At 41.7% G+C, this 22238-nt stretch overlaps 1 protein-coding gene across 2 annotated transcripts in view; it reads left to right on the top strand.

Annotated features, from left to right (window-relative positions):
- Positions 1-22238, top strand: part of LOC115901079 (neural-cadherin-like) — a 55458-nt gene that overhangs the window by 24181 nt on the left and 9039 nt on the right. For both annotated transcript variants that reach the window (XM_030943397.1, XM_030943398.1), the window contains 17 exons: positions 2804-2976; positions 3061-3228; positions 4135-4384; positions 5604-5731; positions 6721-6907; positions 7046-7189; positions 8827-9110; positions 10026-11643; positions 13527-13620; positions 14391-14575; positions 15149-15381; positions 16373-16650; positions 18392-18606; positions 19526-19653; positions 20477-20604; positions 20813-20945; positions 21028-21208. In XM_030943397.1, the coding sequence (XP_030799257.1) occupies positions 2804-2976; positions 3061-3228; positions 4135-4384; positions 5604-5731; positions 6721-6907; positions 7046-7189; positions 8827-9110; positions 10026-11643; positions 13527-13620; positions 14391-14575; positions 15149-15381; positions 16373-16650; positions 18392-18606; positions 19526-19653; positions 20477-20604; positions 20813-20945; positions 21028-21208 (4527 nt within the window). The remainder of the gene's footprint in view (positions 1-2803; positions 2977-3060; positions 3229-4134; positions 4385-5603; positions 5732-6720; positions 6908-7045; positions 7190-8826; positions 9111-10025; positions 11644-13526; positions 13621-14390; positions 14576-15148; positions 15382-16372; positions 16651-18391; positions 18607-19525; positions 19654-20476; positions 20605-20812; positions 20946-21027; positions 21209-22238) is intronic.

Raw genomic sequence — 22238 nt, forward strand, 5'->3', positions numbered from 1 at the left:
TGACCTGGTGACATTCCCTTTTTCATCCCCACATGATATGCTTTACATCAGTCTTTTGTTTAATTTGACTTGATGCTTCTCCAGTAGAATCCTGCATTTCATTACACTTGGACTCTCTACATTTAATGTCATCCACAAGTCATGAGTATAATCTCTAGCTGTTGGACTGGAGCAGGTCCTTCCTTGCATAATTGCTTGAAAATGGAAAAAAAATTTGTTGCTGATGCATCTGCCAATAACTTAATTTTGGAGGTTTTTTTCCACTTGTGTGGAAATGTCATGGAGGGCAAAGCAGTGACCAATACCCTATTAAAATGAAGATGGCTTATAAGAAAATTGTCTTTAACATCAAGATGCCAGCATTTTAGAAGGATTCAGAAATAAGTTGGATGTTTATATTTTAGGGGTTTAACAAGAAGTGACCTACTGGGAAATATGCTAAGTATACATCCACACTTCAAAGTTATGTGCAAGGACAGAAGGAAAATTGTGTTGCACCTTTTAAAGTATCTTGTAGTGACTAATTCTAAGTGCCAAATTCATTAAAATGTGTAGATTTGGAATAGCCATTTCTACAGTCTTACCAGTGTCTTCTGCAAACCTGGCCAAAGCAGCACTGAGAAGTTGAGTAGGAATGATCCTTCTGGAGAGAAATATTTTTGAGTGGAGCGGACAGTCCTGAGGTAATGTTTGTGCAAAGATGAACCTTTCTATTCTACCATCACATGTGTGCTTCAGGTGAAACTGCCCAGGATTCTTTTTCAAAAGCTGTGAAGCTGAGAGGTTGCATTTGTAATTATGGTGGCTTCAGCACTTTGAGGAGCAGGCAGATTTTTTTTCTTTTTTCTTGAACAGAGGGTACTGGCAAAGGTTCTGAAGAAAGACAGCTTTTTGAGATGGCAAACCTGCAGATAACAAGGTCACCTTATGCCTAGCACTTTCCCAGTGTCTCTACATAAGTAATCAATGCTTGAACGTCACAGAATTAAAAATAGCTTTTTCCCTAACAAGATCAAAGGCCATTAGTCATAGGTTTCTATTCATCCTGGAAACTGCTGGTTCTTTACTCTCAGCACTAGGATGTTGGTTAAATTCCTGATTTAGCCATGCATCTTATCATCTGTCTGCAAAACAGACATTAAAGAAATGCCAAACTGTAGTAGGGATGGTGCAGTAAACGTTAAAGTTGTGTCAGAAGCAAGCAAAGCACCTGAAATGAGAGACTACCACCCTTCCAAGTAACTTTGTCTTTTTTATTACAATGCAATTTAACTGAATTTGGCTGTTAAAGACAGCATAAATACACAAACACACACACACACACACACACACAAAAGCCTAAACACAAAAAAGGAGAATTTTACAGTGATTTATGGCAGTTAATTCAATTTTCATTAATATCTCTTAGTGCTGGTAAATCTCTTGTGATATTTGTCTGTTACTTGTCTGTTACTGACGTACCAAAGACAAGAATCCCAGGACAATTAAATGACACAGGGACAAGTGAAGCCAATTAAATCTCAAATTACTGCTCATAGAGCAAGTGGTTGCTGCTGTTTAAAGTTGTACTGCTCCACTACTACACACTGTAGACATTAAAGGAGAAGACCAAAACACAAAACATGACTGCTCCATAAGTAGTGTGCAGTTCTGATTATCCCACATCAAAAATGCTAAAGGACGCACAAATAAGGGAGATCAAAGATATGAAACAGTTTCTGAACAAGACACAAATTAACAGACTGACTGGGCTGTCTAAACCCAACTGCAACAGCTTTCCCACTGTCAGTTTTAATACACTGAGCTGGTGGAGCCTTAGTACAAGGAAACAGCTCAAAAACACAATCAGGCAAGCACACGTAGCTACTTGAAAGAGGAATTGGGACTGGATGGCTGAGGATAGAGGGAAGAGCTGGACCAAAAATCAGTGTAATGTAAAGATGAGTGTGGAAGAGAGACAGACAGCAGGGATGTGATAGTTTCATATGAAACTGTGCTTCACAGAGTGGAGTGGAACAGGAAATGACTGCTTATGATTTCCCATCATTTTGTTGGTGTCCCTTCCAGAAATCAGGCCTTAGGAAGACAAAATTAATTATTCTTCTGTGCAGTGGGCTCTTCAAATGCATGACTTTGCCACCAGATTTTTAGATGACAATTGTGTGACCAAGTTCAAAGAAGGATTGGTTTCTCTAGAACTACAGGCAGAAAGACACGACCTCTGACACAGGTGGATTTCTGGGAACAGGGAGTGGAACTTAAGGAAAGAGACATACATAAAATGATCCTTGCTCTTGCCCTGGGCAGCTGTTCCAAAACACTGTGGGGCTGGAGGCATTTTTTCTGTGATCTGAGTCTTTGTGATTTGCAATTACCTAGTGCCTCCCACTGGCAGTGCTGCTGGCACCACTCATATTCAAGACTAATTCAATTCACACAGAATTCCCTTTGATACCAACCTGCTTTTATCATTAGCTGAGCCCAGCAGGCTGGGCTGTGATTCAAAGCAGTGGGCATGTGAGCTGCTGTGGATCTTGCCAGCACCACCCTGGAGTGGCACCAGTGTCAGTAAATGTGCATCACCAGCAGCTCACTTAACAACCCAGTGTGGCAGGGGAGAGGGAAGGGGAAGCTAAAAGAGGACTCCAGACACTGTTGGTGACAGTACTTTATAATCTGCTTCAGTACAGAAACATTTAATCTCCCATGAAGGGAACAATCATGTTTTACAGAGGTATTTCTTTACAAATACAGCCTGCTAAACCAGAGCAGACCTGCTGACAGTATCTTTGTCTTTCTAAAGACTTCCTCAGCGAAGACACTCCAGTGGGGACGAGTTTCCTCCGAGTTGCAGCTCACGACAGTGACCAGGGTGTGAATGCTGCTGTCACATACTCAATGCTAGAGCATCAGCTGGAATACTTCCAGATCAACCCCAGCACAGGCTGGGTGTATGTGAATTGCCCACTACCCCAGGTAATGTGAGAGTCCAACCCCTCGAATCCATTGCAGAGGGTTAATTGCAATAGTTTTCAAGCATCCTGTGCCTCTGTTTCCCAGACAATGCGCATCAGCCGCTATATTGTAGCGACAGACGGTGGGAACAGAAGCAGCACCGTGGAGCTGACGGTGACTGTCACCAGTGCACTGAGCCAGCCACCCCGCTGGGAGCAGAGCTCATACTGGGTAACCATCCCCGAGAACACCATTCGTGACACCAAGATTGTGGTATGTTAAAAGCTTGATTACTTCCCTCCCTCTTCATTTCCACTTCTTCCTCTGTTGTGCTCTAAGTCAGACGTTCGTGGATGCCCACTCTGCAGCCTTACTGCATTGCACTATGCCCTCATGAGCCTTCACTGCTCTGTACCCATTAAAGTTTCTCAGGTGTACCTGTCACAGAGTAGGGTGGCATTTCAGCTGGCAGCAGTTTTCCCAGTGAATTCTTGCAGTAATGGCCCTTGAGATGTGCTTCCACAGGAGCAAGACTTATGTGCTGCCAGAGAAGGAAATTCCTGTGTGTTCCCTCCAAGAGCCAGCTCACTCCTCCATCCTCATCCTCAGTGGCCTTTGTATCTGCTTGTGTCTTTCTTAAAGCTTTTCTCAGTTTAGCACAAGAGCATGGAGTGACATAGTTTGCTTTAGACTCTTCTAACTCAAACCAATTCCTTTTTAACCCATAGAGACTTAGTCTTCTGTATATTGCCACACAATTCCTGCCTTCCTCCTCCTGCATGTAATATTGAAGCACTTGGAAACAATTTAGAGTTTGAGTTTTTCTTCTGTAACTTGCTGAGTAAAATGTACAACTCAGTGGAGAAATTGTCTCCTTATGGATCAGTTCTGCTTTGGAAGGAGGAGAGAGGAGGGATTTCCTTTAGCTGTGCTGCAGTTCTGACTTGGAACATTTACAGGCAGATAAATTCCCTGTTGATTAAACACCTGCACCAAACCTAGATATTGTAAAATAAAACTCATCTCTGTAAATGTTGCTGTTTTGTCTGTTACCCGAGTCATACAGGCGGGTATGTTCTTGGAGAACACATGTGTGTATGTTTCTGCCATCAAACTCAACACCTAACCCTTGCAACCCCGTGCTTCATGAATGTATGTGGTGGCTCTTTTCTTCTTCAGACCATCAAAGCCACATCCCCTCTTGGTGATCCCAGGGTTACGTATAACCTGGAGGAGGGTCAAGTTCCAGAGACTAACATGCCAGTTCGTTTCTATCTGAAGCCAAACAGAGCTGATGGATCTGCTTCTCTTCTAGTCGCTGAGCCACTTGACTTTGAGACTACTAAGTTTTTCACCCTGACAGTCCGGGCACAAAACGTAGCAATGACTCCTTTAGCTTCCTTTGCCACTGTTTGTGTGAATATAACAGGTAAGCTTTGCTGCTGTACAGAAAAATATTCTTATTATTTTTAGTATAATGCCACGAATTAAGGTAACATCCATGAAATGCCAAGCCACCTCAGAATGCTTTGTACATTTCTATACTGTAAATAGTTCTGCAGTCATTAAAGAGGTCTGTCTGAGGCAATTCCTAAGTACAGCCATCAAATGTGGAGATGTGATAGTGCAAAAATGAGCTGCTTGACTGTTTAGACAGCACTGTGCCTGGTTCTGTAAAGGTACTTAGAAAGGTTTTCTTTTGAAAGGAGGAAAAATCTAGTACTTGTTCCCAAGCTATTGAAAGGAGATGAGTATTACTGAAAATACTCTGTGCAATAGAAAGCAAAACAGCTCAGATAGGCTAGGTTTGTGTTGGATATCTGTTTAGGGGTTTTTGTTGCATTCAGTATTTTCCATTGCATACTGAGATTACAGACACGAAACTTATCCTTATGATAAATGCAATTTTCAAAAATTTGATCCAAACCTCCTTATATCATAAGGTTCTGTTCCAGTAGATCCACATAAAACTATAAATCTGATATTAATCCCTGTTTTTGCAGGATTAGTGGAGTTACTTTTGTTAGGCAGACATTCAAGTGAAAATATGAATAAGTGAAGTCTCCAGCAAAAACATTTGTCTTGCCCACTACCATGGAAATGAAAATGGGGTAGTAATTTGAAAGGGAATCCAACTTTCCTGCTTCACTTTATCATAGCATTGTCCTGTCTTTCACAATCCACCGATGCAAAACCCCTCCAGGCTGTAGAGCAGGATCTGAGCCTCGTTGTAGTTTATGGATCCTGTCCCGAAAGGTTTTTCCTGTAGTGCAGTTATTGGTACCAGAATTTGGCAGAAACTTTATTCTGCTCACAAGAAAAAATCCTTTTTCAGTAATTTAGCTGTGGATGAAAGCCCTCCTGGTCCTGGCATTCACGGACTTAGTATATCTCTGGTCAAACCATTAGCCACTATCTCAGCTGGGATTAGGCCACTGTTTCCCAGAAACAGCCCAGTGTCTATAAAATGTCTCCTGACTGCCACCATGAGAATGGGAAAACCCAGAGCCGGATTGCTTATTACTATAATCATTATAAGTTCTTCCTCCAAGCAAAATACAACTGTGGGGAAAATACCAAAAAAACACAGTAAACAAAAAAGTTTTAAAATATTTTCTTACCATGATCCTCATCACCTCCTTTTTCAGATGTCAATGACAATGTTCCATTCTTCATGTCTTCTAACTACGAGGCGTCTGTGCCAGAAGGAGCTGATGTTGGCACATCTGTGGTTCAGGTGTTAGCTATGGACTTGGATTCTGGCCTACATGGAGAGGTTTGACCTTAATCTAGTTCTTTTCCTCACCATACTGAAGCTGTGGTACCGTAATTAGTGAGAATGTGCAGGGTAATGAGCCACTAGCAGTTCTTACAGCATTTGTCAAGCATTTGTGTGTCTTATGGCTGGTGTGCATCTCACGGGATGCAGGCAGGGAAGATGCCAGAAGTGTTCTCAGGGTTCTGCAGCGTGGCAGCTCATCCTGAGCCAGCAACCACAACAAAGCACTGCTGCATGATTCTCAGGGCTGCTTCCATGATAAAACAAGTGGATGTGGCTGCAGGACATGTTTTCAAACTCTTGCCTCTTTAGCTCATTTTTTAATTGACCATCAGTGATTATTGTCAGTTATGCACAGCCTTTTAAATATGGTCGATTAAACACCATCATTGGTCAAACCAGCATTTGACCATCATAGTAATAATGACCCAAACCTAGGAAAAAGCAGAACTCTGAAGGGAATTAATGTGAATAGCTTTCATTGGTGGAGGTTTTCATTTAGTCAGTCTAATTGAACAGGACCCAAATTATTAGCTTGTTTGTTTGTTTGTTTTGGCTTTGTGGGATTTTTTGTTGTTGTTGTTTTGGGGTTTTTTGTTGTTGTTTGTTTTTGTTTTTTTTTTTTTAATCAGAAGCACAGTGAATTACTAGAAGCTGAGGAGACACCAGGGAAAATGCCAGTCCATACATTCTCTCTCCTATAATTCATGATCTTTCTTAACTGCTTCTACTGTTGGAGATTAGATACTGGGCTTGATGGGCCTTGATATCACTGGTACAGATGTTCTTCTGTTTGAGAATTCTGCACTTTATATATCAAAATAAACAAAAAACTTAGAAAAATTATGTTCAGTTGATCTGTCTTTCCTCAGTGTTGCTACTTTGCAGACACAACCAGGAGGCTGCTGGGGAAGGGGGAGGTCACAGCACTTGGACATACAAACGGAAATTGAAAATGTAACCCCTTTTAACTATTTCCTTTTTAGGTTCACTACTTAATATTAAAAGATGCTAATGAGGATTATCAGTTCTTCACCATTGAACCTGAGACAGGAATTATTTACACCCAGGCATCTTTTGACAGAGAGAAAAGAGCCTCTTACTTGATTGAAGTTCAGTCTCAGGACTTATCAGAATCTGCTAGACCTGGTGTTCATGGGCAGCCCAACACAGGTAAAACTAAGAAGGAATTCTATATTGGGCTTTTTAATTTTCATAGGCTTGGCAGGTATGTGAGCTGTTTGGAATAATGCAGGGTATTTCACCTCTGCCTTTTCTACTCTGTGTGTTCCTCTTTCATGTCCTTCTCAGACACAGCCTACGTGAGGATTTTTGTCAGCGATGTGAACGACAACGCCCCGGCATTTCCTCAGTCAGTGTATGAGGTCAGCATGGATGAGGACAGGGAGGTGGGAAGTCCTGTTGTGACAGCAACAGCAGATGATGAAGATGAGGGTGAGTGGCCCCTGCATGTCCTTTTAAATCCTTTTCATGTTAATGTGTGTTTGTGTGTAGGGCTACTTCCTACATGGTCAAACAGCTCTCTGCACTCAGGAGACAATTCCACATTTCAAACATTTGGAAAAGTAGGGAGAGAAGTTCTGGGTGCATGTGAGTGTTTTCTTTAATTAGGGGCTCAGGTTTGTAGTGCAAAGGTTAAGTTAGCTGGCAATGTCTTTGGGACAGAAGTCACCCAGAGTCACAACACTGCTGTAACTTTGTGCTCACTCTTTCCGGAGCACATGCTTGCTTTGTGCTGACTCCTGTGCTTTCAAGATCTCCCTAGGAGTCAGTTCTATTTAGCACTATTGTAAAAAAATCAAATGTGTGCTTTTTAGTGAGTTAGTGGGTTGAATATGCTTGTGGAGGAATCTGACAAACAGTGGAAAATGTGGGATGGCATGGCCAGAAATGAAGTCAGGAAGAAAGGGAAAGTCAGACCTTCCATTTGGGCTCACACTGACACCAGCTCTGATGGTCTGAAGCTGTCCCTGCAGTGTGGTGAGACCAGATGGGCAGAGCCAGTCCAACAGCATGTACCACTAGTCAGTCTGTCTTTGCATTTTGGTTATTTTTGTGAGTTGGTCCAGCTCAACTTGCTCAAGAGAAACAAATCTGTTGGTTAAAAGAAGGCAAGCTGGTGACAGAGCCCAGATGAGAGCCAGAGGGATGTCTTGCTGGGAGCAGGTGAGAGCTGGCTGTTCCTCTCAGTGACAGTGCTGCAATGCCTGTGCCTCAGTGCCCATGGGGGAGGTGTAAAGAGGCCTTTGAAATCAGCTGCTCCACTTGGGAGACTTTGACAAAAGCTGCTAGCAAGTGATGCTCAAGCTTTTGCTGCAAAGGCAGCCAAGTCCTTCCAAGCACTAATGTTGAGCACAGTCTTTTCACTTTCTAGCCATCCATATTGCTCTAGTCTTGTCATCCACAGCTGACTCACATCTTAAAAAGCTGAATGTTCTTTTTGCTCCTAGCAGCTCACCTATTTAATTTAGGAAATGACTTTGTATACTGGAATGCAATTTTTTTACCTTTCCAAATAAGTAAACAGGAAGCACTAAACTATTTGTTGTTGTTCCTAAAAGTTTTGAAGCAAACAAAGAACTGTTGTTGCACAGGTGGAATGTTCTAAGATGAATTCTTGCTCAAAATAGAGGACTTCTGTTATATTTTAGCACCACCCAGTGGTTTAAAAAAAGTTAAGGAATACTGGCATTTGAAGTGAGAGGCTTAGGAAACATTGAGTAAAAATAGCTTCTTGTATTTTCAGAGTATGTTGCTTTTATATTATTGGCAAATGAATGCACAATAATTTAGAGGCATACGATTTCTCCATTATCAATCAACAAGTGCTTGTCTGTGTCTGTAAATTATACTTGTAAATATAAATGCAAACCTAGCCTCCTATCTACCATACACAAAACCTTCAAATTACATACACAGATCATTCTGTGTATGTTTTTATGTTTTATCTCACACACACACACCACAACAATCTTGGAAAATAAGGTTTCTCTTGGATACATGTCCATTGTGCATAGCTAGATTGAGCATTCATAGAGAGAACAGGGGGCAATTGTTTCTTTCTCTTGTAGGTGCAAATGCCAAACTAAGGTATCAGATCACTTCAGGAAATGTGAAAGGAGTTTTTGATGTGGAACCTGAGATTGGAACTGTCTTCATTGCTCAGCCTCTGGATTATGAACAAGAACAACATTATGAGCTCCGGCTTGTAGCTTCTGATGGAAAATGGGAAAACCATACTCTTATCATCATCAATGTTGTCAATAAGAATGATGAAGCACCAGTCTTCACTCAGAATGAATACCAGGGCAGTGTCTTGGAGGAGCTCACTGATCTGCCGGTACTTGTCCTAAAGGTAAAGCAGTTTCCACAAAGCAGGACAAAACCTGGCTTTGTGTTCAGCTCAATCCCATCCATTCACACAAATCCAAAAAGACAGTACATTTAGGGTGGGTGAGGCCTGGTATTAGGACATAGCTAGCAACTTTCTGTAAAGACTAGAATAAAGTAAACCTGGTAATTTTTCGTGGTGCACTTGCTCTCTTCACCTACATAAATAGTGGCTGGTTTTGATTTTAAGGGTCTTTTTCAAACTGATTTCTAATTATTGAAAAATGTGATCATTTCCTTTACAAAGAAGATTTGGCACAGAGTAACTGTAAAAGCACAGAATGGTTGGCATGTGTACTTCATGCATGTAATGGTTAAATTTATGCTACCAAATAAATTGCCAGCGATTGTTCTTTGACTCCAGCTCAGTCATCTTCATTGTTTTGTTGTTAGAGCAGCTCTTGGTAGGTCCAACTAGCAATCTCCTAAACAAACCCTTGATGCAAATCAGGAGCTGGGAGCTCTCTCTGGCCTATGCTGATCATCAGCTTGGATGTATGGCCTGTTTTCACTGCAGTCTGTAAACTAAGAGAGAATCAACCTCTACTTGCCTTTGTATTCCAGCTCAAAAAATTTCACAAGAAGTATCTGCTCAGCAGAACTGTTATTATTTTCACTTGTTTCTTCCTACAGTTTTTTTCTCTTTCCAAAATAAACAGGGAAGTAGAATGTACTAGTCTGTGGAAATGTCCTGGTTTAGTTTCTCTAGGCTGTACATGATATTTATTGAAAGAGTACTTGAATGACTCAAACCAATAGATGCTTGCTGTTAAAATGCACACTGTTCATTTAGCCTGCACTGTAGCAGCTGCCATTGATATGAGAAGTGTGATTTCCCTTTTTTTTAACATAAACACTTGCCTGCTGTGGCTTGTTCCAGGTTTCTGCAACGGATCCTGACCAAGCAGCAGATCAAGCTGCCATTAGCTACTCCCTGCATGGGCAGGGAGCCGGCAGCGAATTCAGCATCGATGAGAGCACAGGTGAGATCAGAGCACACACCAGGCTAGATCGGGAGAAGCGATCCACGTGGCGCTTCCTCGTTCTTGCCACAGACGAGGGCGGAGAGGGCCTGACTGGCTTTGCAGACGTGATCATAGAAGTGAGGGACGTGAACGACAATGCACCCCTTTTCCTCTGTGTGTCGGATGGCTGTTTCACAGGCCACATCCCTGAGGGCTCTCCAGCTGACACTCCTATCATGGAAATGACAGCAGTGGACCTCGATGACCCCAAGGCTGGTATAAACGCTGTGCTGACATACAGTATCATTCAGAATGTCAAAAATGAAATTAATTTGAACTTGTTCTCAATTGATTCAGTTAGTGGCACCATTTCTACAGTGCTTGGGTCCCTGGACCGTGAGAAGGAAGACAAATACCTACTAGTGGTTGAGGCCAGAGATGGAGGAGGGCTCACTGGGACAGGCACTGCCACTATTTTGGTGACTGACGTAAATGATCATGCTCCAGTCTTCCTGCAAAGGATCTACACAGCATTTGTCTCTGAGAATGCGAGTATTAACACTGAGGTGGCAGTGGTGTCTGCTGTGGACAGAGATGAGGGAGAAAACGCCATGGTGACATTCAGCATCGTTGATGGGGACAATGACCGCAAGTTCTCCATAGAGACAGATGAAGTCAACAACTGTGGGTTTATCCGACTACGCAAACGGGTTGACTTTGAGAAACCTCATGAGAGGGTATTCAATTTGACTGTGAAAGCAGAGGACATGGATTTCTTCAGCATTGCTCACTGTGTGATCTATGTGGAGGACTCGAATGATCATGCTCCTGTCTTCAATCCCCAGTTCTATGAAGTGGCTGCACTTGGGGAAGATGTACCAGTTGGCACCAAAATTATTCAGGTTTCTGCTGTTGACTTGGATTCTGGCCTGAATGGGAGGTTTTCTTTCCACCTGCTAAACAAGTCTGATCCAGGTGGCCAGTTCTCTTTGGCTAATGATGGGTGGCTGATGGTTGCAGGATTGCTGGATTATGAGACAGTGTCTCAGTACCAACTCATTGTGATTGCCACTGATATGGGACAGCCCCCTCTGACCGGCAGTGCCACTGTTTTGGTGACTCTGCAGGATGTAAATGACAATGGGCCAGAGTTCGAGGCACATTATAACCCAGTGGTCTGGGAAAACACAGCTTCTCCACAGGTTGTCCAAATGAATGAGACCTCCACACTGCTGTATGCCAAGGACCGGGACACTGCTGCAAACGGAGCCCCTTTCTCCTTTCGCCTCCTCAGTGATTTGGATAGCCTGACCAGCTTCAGCCTGCAGGACTTCCACAACGGCAGTGCCGTGCTCACTGCCCTGCGCACCTTTGACAGGGAGGTGCACAAGGCGTTCTACCTGCCCATCCTGATCACAGACAGTGGGATGCCACCCATGAGCTCCACCAACACGCTGACTGTGAACATCGGGGACCAAAATGACCACCCGCATTCTGCTGGCTACATGGAGTGTCTCATTTACAGCTATGATGGTAAATCACTCCTTGATGTTTGCTTCCAAGTGTGGCACAAGGCCAAAAGAGGAAGCTTTAAGTTTTACAGAAGGACTCGGTCCTGTTCTGCATCAGCTGTTAGTAGAGCTGCTACTGAAGTTTGCTTAAACCCCAACAAAGAGCAGTAGGTATGTGGGGCGCAGGTGTCTGGGCCACTTGATTTGTGGAAGAAAGTGAGCCAGCCTAGAAAAAGGATCATAACTGGCTGCTTTTCTTGGCACCTTTCTGTCAAACTTGAGTAATGGTTTCTTGGTTTCAGATACAGTTTTTCAGCAGCATTACATATCAGGGGAGAAAAAATTACCAAATTTCATGATGTTGCTGAGAAATGATGAGTCTGAATGCTGAAAACATTTTTTCTCCTCCTTAAACCTTTTTTCTTCTCCAGACTGCATTGAATTTTAGTGAATGCACTTAAACTGAACTCTTATGTAAACTGCTGAAACATTCATCTAAGACTTCAGCTGAAAGATGCTGTTATGGGGGAATTTTCTGTGAGTGCTGGCTGCATGCAGTGTGAGAGAAGCCTTCTTTCCCTACTTGCTTTGGCAATTAGGCGGCAGTATTCTTGTGATCTGATGCCCCCCATAACAAGCCCATCAGGAAAATAAAACACACAGGTAAAAATATTTTGGGATGCTTGCATCCATGTTGGCTCAGGGCATTCCTTCCTCTTCTACTCTGCTCTGTGTCCTATGGTTTGATAGCACATTAAATAGATTGTCTGTTGTGGCACATTAGGAACTACTTCTGAGTAGATGCTGTTTATTTGTACTGAAGCCTTGTACTGCCTGTTGCATGATTACTCCAGTTCAGCTTATTGTTAAATTGAAACCAAGTCTGTTTCTATTTGCTGAGAAACTCCACCTGTAGCTTAAATACCAAACATTTTCATTCAAGCCTGAATTCCATTTTAGTTGTTTCTTTCATCGGTACATCGGTTAATTTTTGAGAGGTACTATTCAAGACCTCAGATCTTTGATTAATTAAAATATAAAGGAGAGACAGAATCAAAAGGCTACTATCACATTGTATGTTACATTCATATCCTGTGGGAATCAAACACCACAGCATCCTGTATACTGTCTCCTGCAAAATATCCAGTGAATGTTGCCAAAGTTGCCAGAGAGGTACAGTTTCCTCTCTGTGCATTCTGTTCCTCGGTTGTCAGGGTCTGTGCTGCTCCTTGTCATATGGTGAACTCCTGCATTTATCCTTTTTGTGTATCCTTGATTCTTTACTCAGTAGGTTTATGAATTCAGATAACTATTTCCTTCAGAAGTAAGGAGGAACCTTTCCTTCAGAAGTAAGTTTTGTAAATCCAGAAAATACTAATTTGTCCGTTTTTCTGAGAGGGTGCAAAACAAGCAGAATACATACTGCTTTCCATTTCACCCCAGTTTCACCATTTACTCAAAATGAGCCTGGCCACTGTATTTTGGACATCCTCTCTATCTTGCTATAATTTCTATCTTGCTGTAATTGCTACTGGTTTTGCCCTTTATAACCTAGTCTGCATTTTGGTTGTTTGTCCTGCCAAACATCAATCCCTGTCTAAACCACTTTGTAAGTTGGTTGAATAATGCAGATAAAATAGTGAAAATTCTCAGAGATGGCTTTTCTTTTTCATTCCCATTGCTTTTCATTGCGGTCACCTGTAGAATTAAATCTATGTAGCCATACAGCAAACATGTGACAAACAGGGCACCATGTACCATTTGTAAACCAGTGCATGCCTCTCGAGAACCACCACAACTATTTTTGTAGAGGCCTTAGGCTTATGACACATGTACTTAGACCAGAACATGTCTGTGTACATGTGAGAGCTCTGACTGTGCCACCTGTGTGCTATGTTGTTCCAGGTATTCTCCCCATGACTGTACTGGGCCAGGTCAGTGCCCCTGATGCTGATGACTGGGATCGCAAAATCTACCAATTTGAAGGGAAAACATCAAGGTATTTGGAGAGAAAAATGGGAGTTGCACAAATTTTATGGGAAAGTTGAGCACACACAAAAATCATAGCAAGTATTTACATTGACTTTTTTTTTTTTGAAAACATGAGTACAAAAACATTTTGTTGGTTAGACACTTCTGTGTGCAGATCTCCAAAAGCCCTTCTGAGTGTGAGGCTGCAGTAAATAACACTGCCTGCCTAACCAGTCTGCTGCCCATTGCCTCATGGGCCAGAATTCTAAATTCCTGTTCACAGTCATACCCACAATCTGTATCAGTGAGCCACTACAGGAAACATACCTACTAACTTCTACATTCCTTCATCCAAGCTCTTGGTGTTTTTTCCATGTCACCATTGGTTTCAAGACCTTTTTTATACTAGATGTACAGACTTGGGTTTGTGGATTGTGACTGGGACTGAGATGTACCTGTGCCATTCAGAGGTTTTGACAGAGGTGTCACTCTCAGTGAATGTATCTACACTAGAGTTTGCACTATTTCCGAAGTTATGGCTATTGCAGCTTTAGTCTTCCTACACAGTTAATACAGCATAGCAGCAGGACAAAACCTTCATGATACACTGGTGAAGAGTCATTAGGAGCTACAGGAGACAATGTAAAAAAGTTCTGTTCTGCTCTGTCCTTTCATGAGAGAACACATCTGCTTTCTTTGATAAATAGAAAGTGGCTCAGAAAAACCACCAGTAATGATAATTAGTACGTAGCTTTTGAACTTCTCATAGCTTGTTCCTTGGCTTAACTCTTATTACAGGTACTTTATCCTTAATGATAACTCAGGTTTGCTGACTATTAAAGAAGGAACCCCACCAGGAACATACAACATAAGAGTTAGAGTCATTGATGGAGTCTGGCCAGATGTTATCTCCACTGTAAAGGTTATAGTGAAGGAAATCAAGGATGACGCCCTCCGGAATGCTGGTTCTGTACGAATAAAAGGTAAGCAGTGTGCTCAAGTACTGTCTATGTCTGCAATGTTACTGCTGTGATACTTAGAATTCTGCTTAGAATGCTCTTAGACATGGGATGAGAATTAATAGTTTTCTAGGTCAGGATTTGAAAATGCATCTTTGCATGGTTCTCTGATGCTGTGTGTGAAGGGGCATCTATGGAGAAAATAGACAGCAAGGAAAAGCTGTCTGATTTCTATACCAACTTTTAAAAACCAAGCAACTTACATTTCAGAATAAAAACTATTTGAAAAAGTGTCTGCCTGAAAATCACCAAATCCTTTCAACCTTTGTGGAAAAGTAACATCTTCTTAAACATGTTTCTGATTCTAAAGAATAATTTTTAAAAAATGGAAATTAATAAAAGTCTAAAAAAGTTTCAGAACACACAGGTTTAGCAGAAGCAAGCACAGAAAATTTCAGAGCCTAAAAATTACAATACTCCTGAACTTGCAGTTGAGTCCATTTTCTGCAACCTTATGATTTATTCTGTGCTGCTCCTCTCTTCTATTGCTACAACAGTTGCAAGAAACGGGTGTCAAATTTTCAACTGCTGTTACAGGTATCACACCAGAGGAGTTCATATCTCAGTCCCCTGAAAAACAAAGTAAATACTACCAGATGAAGAAGCTGCTTTCAGAAATTATCTCAGTTCAACTGGAAAATGTTCACATTTTCAGTGTACTGAATAGCCCGAGTCCAATCCGAGGGGTTGATGTTTGGTTTGCAGTTTATGGTCCACCTTATTTTAAAGCAGAAAAACTTAATGGCAATGTAGCATCTTCCAGAGCCTGGGTAAGTATCCATCCTGTGTATGAAACCACAGCATCTTCTCATTGTGTCTATTCAGGTAATGCCCATTGCCTAGTGAATGTGAACAATTAGAATGATTGAGAGAGTAGTGTGTGATAGTTTTAAATAGATAGCTTAAATCAGTAAAATCAGACAATCCTTTTGCACTTAGACTAAAAGTTTCAAATACTAATTTTCTGAAAGCCAGACTCCAAATACATATTAAGTCACCTAAACACAATACTCTTTTAGGACTGTCAACATGTTTTTTCTATTGAAAAGACTGTAAAACACTGTATAAAGAATGTGTTTGGCCGTTGCCTTTCTACATGATGCTTTAATGTTTCAATTTTAATTCTCTAGTTGGAACTCCCAAACCAGTCAAACATTTCAAGGTTCTAGACTTAAAAGAGCAAAGTAGTAAAAGAGCCACTCTCCAGTACAAAATCAGGTTGGAAATAGGTGTTTAAAATTTTGTAAATTTCCTTTCCCTCTAGCAAAAAAAAAAAACCCAAAAAAAAAAAACAAAACAAAAAAAAAAAAAACAAAACACCCCAAACCAAGACCACCATTGAAAAGAGTTAAATTATTTGTACCAACTCATACTTGCCCGGAAAGATATTTCTTCACTATCCAGTGCCAATTCCCAGTATCTTTAAGTCAGAAATTCAGATTAAAAATATAGTTTAGATGCTGTGTAAATAATGCATCAGAACCATAAGTGATAAAAAAATTATCCACTCAGTCTCCAATGAATACTGACAGTATTTATGCCCTTGAAATGCTTATTCATGCTGTAATTGACTTACACCAAGGCTTTGGCCTTAACAGATGCCAGACTGAGCTGCCTTTGGCTGTATAGGGTGACGTAGACATGGGAAGGAATTGGCACAGCAACCAGTTTTGCAAATAAATAAGACTTGGGCTTTTCATTGCTGTCATTGGTGAACTCAGTGGAAAAGTCAGATGAATGCAACTAATTCTTCGTCTTCAGCTGGAAAGCATTCTGGACATAAATATCACCCAGACTGGCATTGATGAGTGTGTGACTGCAGACTGCACTCACAGCAGCGGATGCGTCAGTAAGCATGAACAGAACCATGTACCAACCATAACCACAGCTGGAAGTGTTTCACTGGTGTCTGTGACGGTCCTGAGCCATGCTGTGTGCGGCTGTGCTGCTCGGGAGAATCCTCATCTTTCCTGCTCCTCATACCAGACAAACCCTTGTCTCAATGGCGGCACATGTGTGGATACTGATTTGGGCTACAGGTTGGTAAAGCTCCATAAGGTGTGCAAACACAGTGCATGTAGTGCAGACTGTAAGGAGGATGAGTCAAAGCTGCAGGAACCATCACTTCATGGCTTCCCACTGTGGCAAATCTAAGTTTTGTTATACTTCACACACAGGTCTTGCAAAAAGAACCTCTATTCTCAGGTACATATATTAGGTACGTATATTTTATGTTCAACATAGTCTCCAGGAAAACCTTGGGAATATTCCAGGCTGCACCAGTTCCATTAATGGCCCCCTGCAAAGTGCTCTTAGTTTGTGCAGCCTGCCTTAAACATTTTAATGTGGTAAATGTTTTAATCACATCTCTTATGTCACTTAATAACCTCTCCCCCACATTTCTTGCCTTATTTGTTTCTCCAAAAATGAGACCTCACAGATAACATAGTATAAAGATGAAAAAAAAAATTATAGGACTGTACAACATAGTATAAAGATGAAAAAAAAATTATAGGACTGTACTAGCTCAGAATTAGCCTGATCCCGTTCCAGAATGTGGCTTCCAGCATGTTTGCTTAAAAATAATCATCCCAATATAGGAAAGCAGAAACACTGGCCACTGTCTTCATAGCACCCTTAGTAGGGGTGACAGGATTCAGACTGAAGCTGCAGAAGCTCTTGTCATGCTAAAGTTCTTATTGCTACTCAGGTATAATCAGACGGGGAAAATCTGCTGCCCAGAAACTCTAGGTAGGCTCTGTCACCTATCATTTGTTCAGCTCTGAGATTTCTTTGCTTTTGCTCCATTTTCAGTGGTTTTGGGTGTCATCTTTTCCTGCATCCTACCCCCATCATTCTGCTCTCAAAGGTACTAGCAATCTACGGGAAACAGAAACTCAGAAATAGGAGCCCAGCTGATCTTCCTTCTTGTCCTGCCCACTTCTGTTGTTCCTTTGGTTTCCCACTTACAGGTTCTGTTACTGTCATACTGTGGCTACTTTTTTCTACAGATTATTAAGGAAAGAACTCCAAGTGTCTCTTCTTCGATAGTGTAAAATAAATAAACTATCAAGTATCTTGCAATAAACACAAAGAGGTCAAGATTTATGACTGCCACACCCCACTTTTTCTGGGTGATATTTCCTTCCCACACCCTTCCTGCAGAGACTGTGATTGGACACAAGCAGAATTTTTTTCCCAATGAGAATAATCAACTATTGTATTACTCTCCCCAGGGAGGTTGGTTGGTTGGTTGGTTGGTTGGTTGGTTGGTTGGTTGGTTGGGAGGTGGTTTACCCAACAATGGACACTACCAGGATGCTAGGCCATCTTGTCTAGATCATTCTTTTGCCAAGAAGAGTTGGACCAAATGATACTTGAGGCCCATTTCACCTGGCATTCTATGATTCTGTGATTCTTTTGCTTTTCCTGTCAGCATTACAAAGTCTTCAGACAAACTGATAACTATGTGAAAAACATGTTTTTCTTTTTTTGTGCTGAAGATGTAAGAGGTTTGCATGGGCTTTATATATTACAACAGGTCCATCATTTACTCACAGAATATCCTTGCATAGACATAATTTAGACTAAATTTATATTGTGTTTGTACAAACAAGTCAAAACAATTTTTGACAGAAGTTTTGCTAGTGCTTTACCTGTACTATGACCTAGGGAACATGGAGTCCTGTGTTCAAAGTGGAGAGTCCTGTTCTCAGAAGAGATCTTTGCATTTTCTGTTTGCATGGTGGAAATTTGCTTTTATTTTTTTTTATTAAATAGATGCAAATGTGCTGCAAATTTTCATGGACCAGACTGCCAGCAGACAAAACACAGCTTCAGAGGCCACGGTTATGCCTGGTTCCCTCCTCTTCAGCCCTGCTTTGAGAGCCGCATCTCCTTAGAGTTTATCACTGAAGTTGCTGATGGCCTTCTGTTGTACCATGGACCAGCGGCACAAGGGCAGCCTGGAGAACAGGAAAACTTCCTTGCTTTAGGTGAGCACCTTATAGAGTATTTGTGTTTATGTGAAGGTGAGATTCTACTTAGTTCATAGGCTTGGGGTTTTATTTTAAAAAAGGCTCAGTCTCGAGTCGGCTGTTGATGTTCTCTGCCCCGAGAACGTGTAGGATGTCTCTGCTTCAGCCTGCGCAACCTAAGAACGAGTCTGGACTCTTCGCTTTTCGGTCTTGAGGTTGTTTATTAATTCTTATCTATAAAATTTTCTTTCTGCCCAGCTGAGATCTGCTCAGCAAGGCAGCCACGAGCACTCTGACTGCCCCCGAGGCGGTATCGTCTTTTTATACTACAAACTATGTATATCATATTTACTTTTAATTCCCAATACCTATCACCTATGTTAGACAGTGCACTTCTACTTGAAACCAATCCCAAAGTGCCAACATCACAGCAGAAAATGAAGAAGAAGAAGAAGAAAGAAGGACTAGACATGCCCTGATTCCTCCATCTTGTCCCCCTAACCCCCTATACCAAAAATCCTAAAATCTATATTTTCACCCTGTGAATACTTTATTATTACACCATTCAAACCTGTGTGACTTTCACGTCCTCATACAAAGCTGGCAATTTGCTGCAAGGGTCAAATCAAGCCACCAGGTGTTCTGGGCAGCATGCCAGTGTCTCCAAGCCCCCCAGCGGGGTTCTCGGCAACTCTGGACATCCAAAGGGATGTGCTGAGTTCCCACAGCTCAGAAAGTTACTTCTGGAGAATAAGGAGAATGCACGATAGTTTGCCAGTATGCCTAATTCATATCTTTGTGTCGCTGTTAGAAGCTGGACTTTTTTAAAGCTGTCTAAAGATCTTCTCCAACTAAGATCTAACTGCAACAGTCAATTCAACTTCATCTGAATGGGAACATGGTTACTGCGTATCCAATAAGAGTCTTTCCTTTGCAGAACTCTCTGGTGGTGTCCCATCTCTGACCGTGAGCCACAGCTCTGGTGAGCTTTTCCTGCAGCTGTCACAAAAAGTTAATGTTGCAGATCGCCGCTGGCACAATATTAAAATTATAAATGATGGAAAGGCAAGTGTAAATATGGCACAGGCAGTCCTGTGTAAGCATTAATTCATGTACCTAGTTGTTCCTTCCAAATCCTTCCTCCCTTCTGTAGAACTCAGTCAATGAATTTTCCATCATCTCTGAAATGGCAGGGGTAGAAGTTTGTCAGTTCAGATATCCTCTTAGTCTTGAAGCAGTGAAGCAAAACAAGGCCTGGAGAAGCCTGATCCAGTTATGAAACTGGCCATGTTATTTCCTTTCTTTAGTTATCCTGCCTGCTGCTTAGACAACAGAGTTGTGATAATCCAGGGCCTAAATGTTTGCTGATGTGATTGGGTGAAATATTTGTACTTTATCTGAGCAAGGAGCCCTGCCCCAGCAAGAGACTTTAGATGTGTAGCACAAAGGAGGTAGATGCACTTTTGTGTACAGGGAATATCTTGCTGATACAACACTGCTGAAGGCATCTGCTAGGCTCCCCCTTCTCTCCCACATAAGACAAGCCAAAGGGCAGGTCAGGGTATGGGATGCAGCCTGACAGACTTTCTGCTCTGTTAAGTTATCTCTCTGTGTTCTGATCTTGCAGAAAACTCCAAGAATGTCCTGTGTTCCCTCTACTATGCCAATGACTTGGCATGGTCATGGCCGAGTCAGATCTTTCTTTTAGTTACATGCCATGTGCAATAACTTTCCAGATTAGTATGTGGAGTATTTTATTATTTTAACAAAGTTTCCTGCAGTGTAATTGCTAGTTACTATTCTATCTTCTGCTAAGTGAAAGAAAATATGGAATTAAAATATATGTATGTTTCTGGATATAATTGTTTTAAATAATGCCTTTTTCTAGGAAGTGAAGCTGATTCTTGACAACTGCATGAATATCTCAGTTAGAGACAATGGCAGTGTCACTAAGAAGATTTCCCAAATGGATCTGTCTACCTGTGAAGCCTCTGGAGAGATTGTGGGATCTCAAAGGTAAACAAAAAAACCAAAACAACAAAACAAAACAAAAACCCCGCACCAAACAAGCAAACAAAAACCAACCAAAAAACCAACAAAAAAAAAAATTGAAACACAACTACTCAAAAGAGTTACAGAAAAAGGTGAGGGTGGGGTGGTGAAATCAGCCAAGCTGCTGTATTTTGCATGGCACTAATTCTTTCTTTCCCTCCCTCCTCTCCAGCATGGGAAAGCTCTTCAGTGGCCATCAGCCCCTGCAGCTGGGGGGAGTTAAGAAGACCTTGCCTTACCGTGACTCCCAAAGGCACTTCAGAGGGTTTGTGGGCTGCATACGCAACGTCATCGTTGACAGTAAGGTAGGGCCACAGAGATCACTTTTGTGTTTACTGCTGATAATTGTAAGCACCTGCTGTGATGGTTTTCTTTGACCTTTTCCAGGTCTATGATTTAGAGCATCCTGCAGAGTCCCTGAACAGTGCTCCAGGCTGTGTCCTTATGGATGAGATGTGTCAGAGTGGTGGGATGGCCTCCTGTGGCACCCATGGCAAGTGTGTTGGTGGCTGGGATTTCTTCCACTGTGACTGTTCCCCAGGATATGCTGGATTAGCATGTGAAAAAGGTACTGCAAGTTCTAGGGAGAAATTTGTGGTGAGGATCTGTGGAAGCAGCATCAGACACTCTGTTCTAGTGTTCAAAGTCATACTGCCATGACTTTAAACTGAATAGAATAGCAACGGCATGCTGTACTCTGGGAATGATTGAGATCTTCAAAGATGTAAAGATCCTACTAATTCTTGTTAATTAAAGATAATGTCACAGATGAGGGTTACGTTTAGAGCTGCTTTATTTTGCAAGGTAGGGAAATGGTCAGACAAGTTGTTTTGTCATTTTTATCACCATCCTATTTCTCAGTGGCGAAAAGGGAAATATTCTGCATTGTGCCTCTTTCCTCTGCTCACACTGATTCCAAAATGAAGTTTAATGAACATATGAAACCTGTGGACATAACCCTCATGTTATCTTCAGACTCCATTTCCCATTTGTGAAGTGGTGATAATTGCATTTGCATGTCATTAGAATGAATTGCAAGTTGAGCAATGTCCCTAGACCAGAGCAGTGAGTGTATGTGGGGGCATAATATCAGGCTGCCTGCAACAAATGTGTTATCCTGTACAAAGCCAGCATGAAATAGGTATCAGAGAACAAAAGCTTCCCGTGGTGGATGATGAAAACCTCAGAAATGTTGTAAGAAAGTGGAAAATTTTAGCACAATTCAAAAACTTACGAAATAAATTATTTAACTCCTAGTAGCCCACATCCATGTTTGGGGTACAGGGGATATACACCTGAAGTTGCCTTTGTCCCCTCTATATTAAAAGTTTCATCAGCCAAGCAGGAATCAGAAGTGAGTGACAGATGTTTATTGGGACTTCACCTGCCTTTAGGTACAAGGTACAAACAACATGGTTGATCATAACAGTCTGTAAAGAGCACCAGTGCCTTGTAACTCTGGGGGTTTTTGTTGGGAGAGAATTGTCCCCCTCAGTCCTGTAGTCTGAGTGAGCTACAGGTGAGGATGAGCAGCAGAGAGCAGCTGGAAAGGAGTGCTTACAAGCTAGTGTTGGATCAATATGTTGGAATTAATGAAC

This window comes from Camarhynchus parvulus, chromosome 2 (genome assembly GCF_901933205.1).
Source record: "Camarhynchus parvulus chromosome 2, STF_HiC, whole genome shotgun sequence".
Lineage (NCBI taxonomy): Eukaryota > Metazoa > Chordata > Aves > Passeriformes > Thraupidae > Camarhynchus > Camarhynchus parvulus.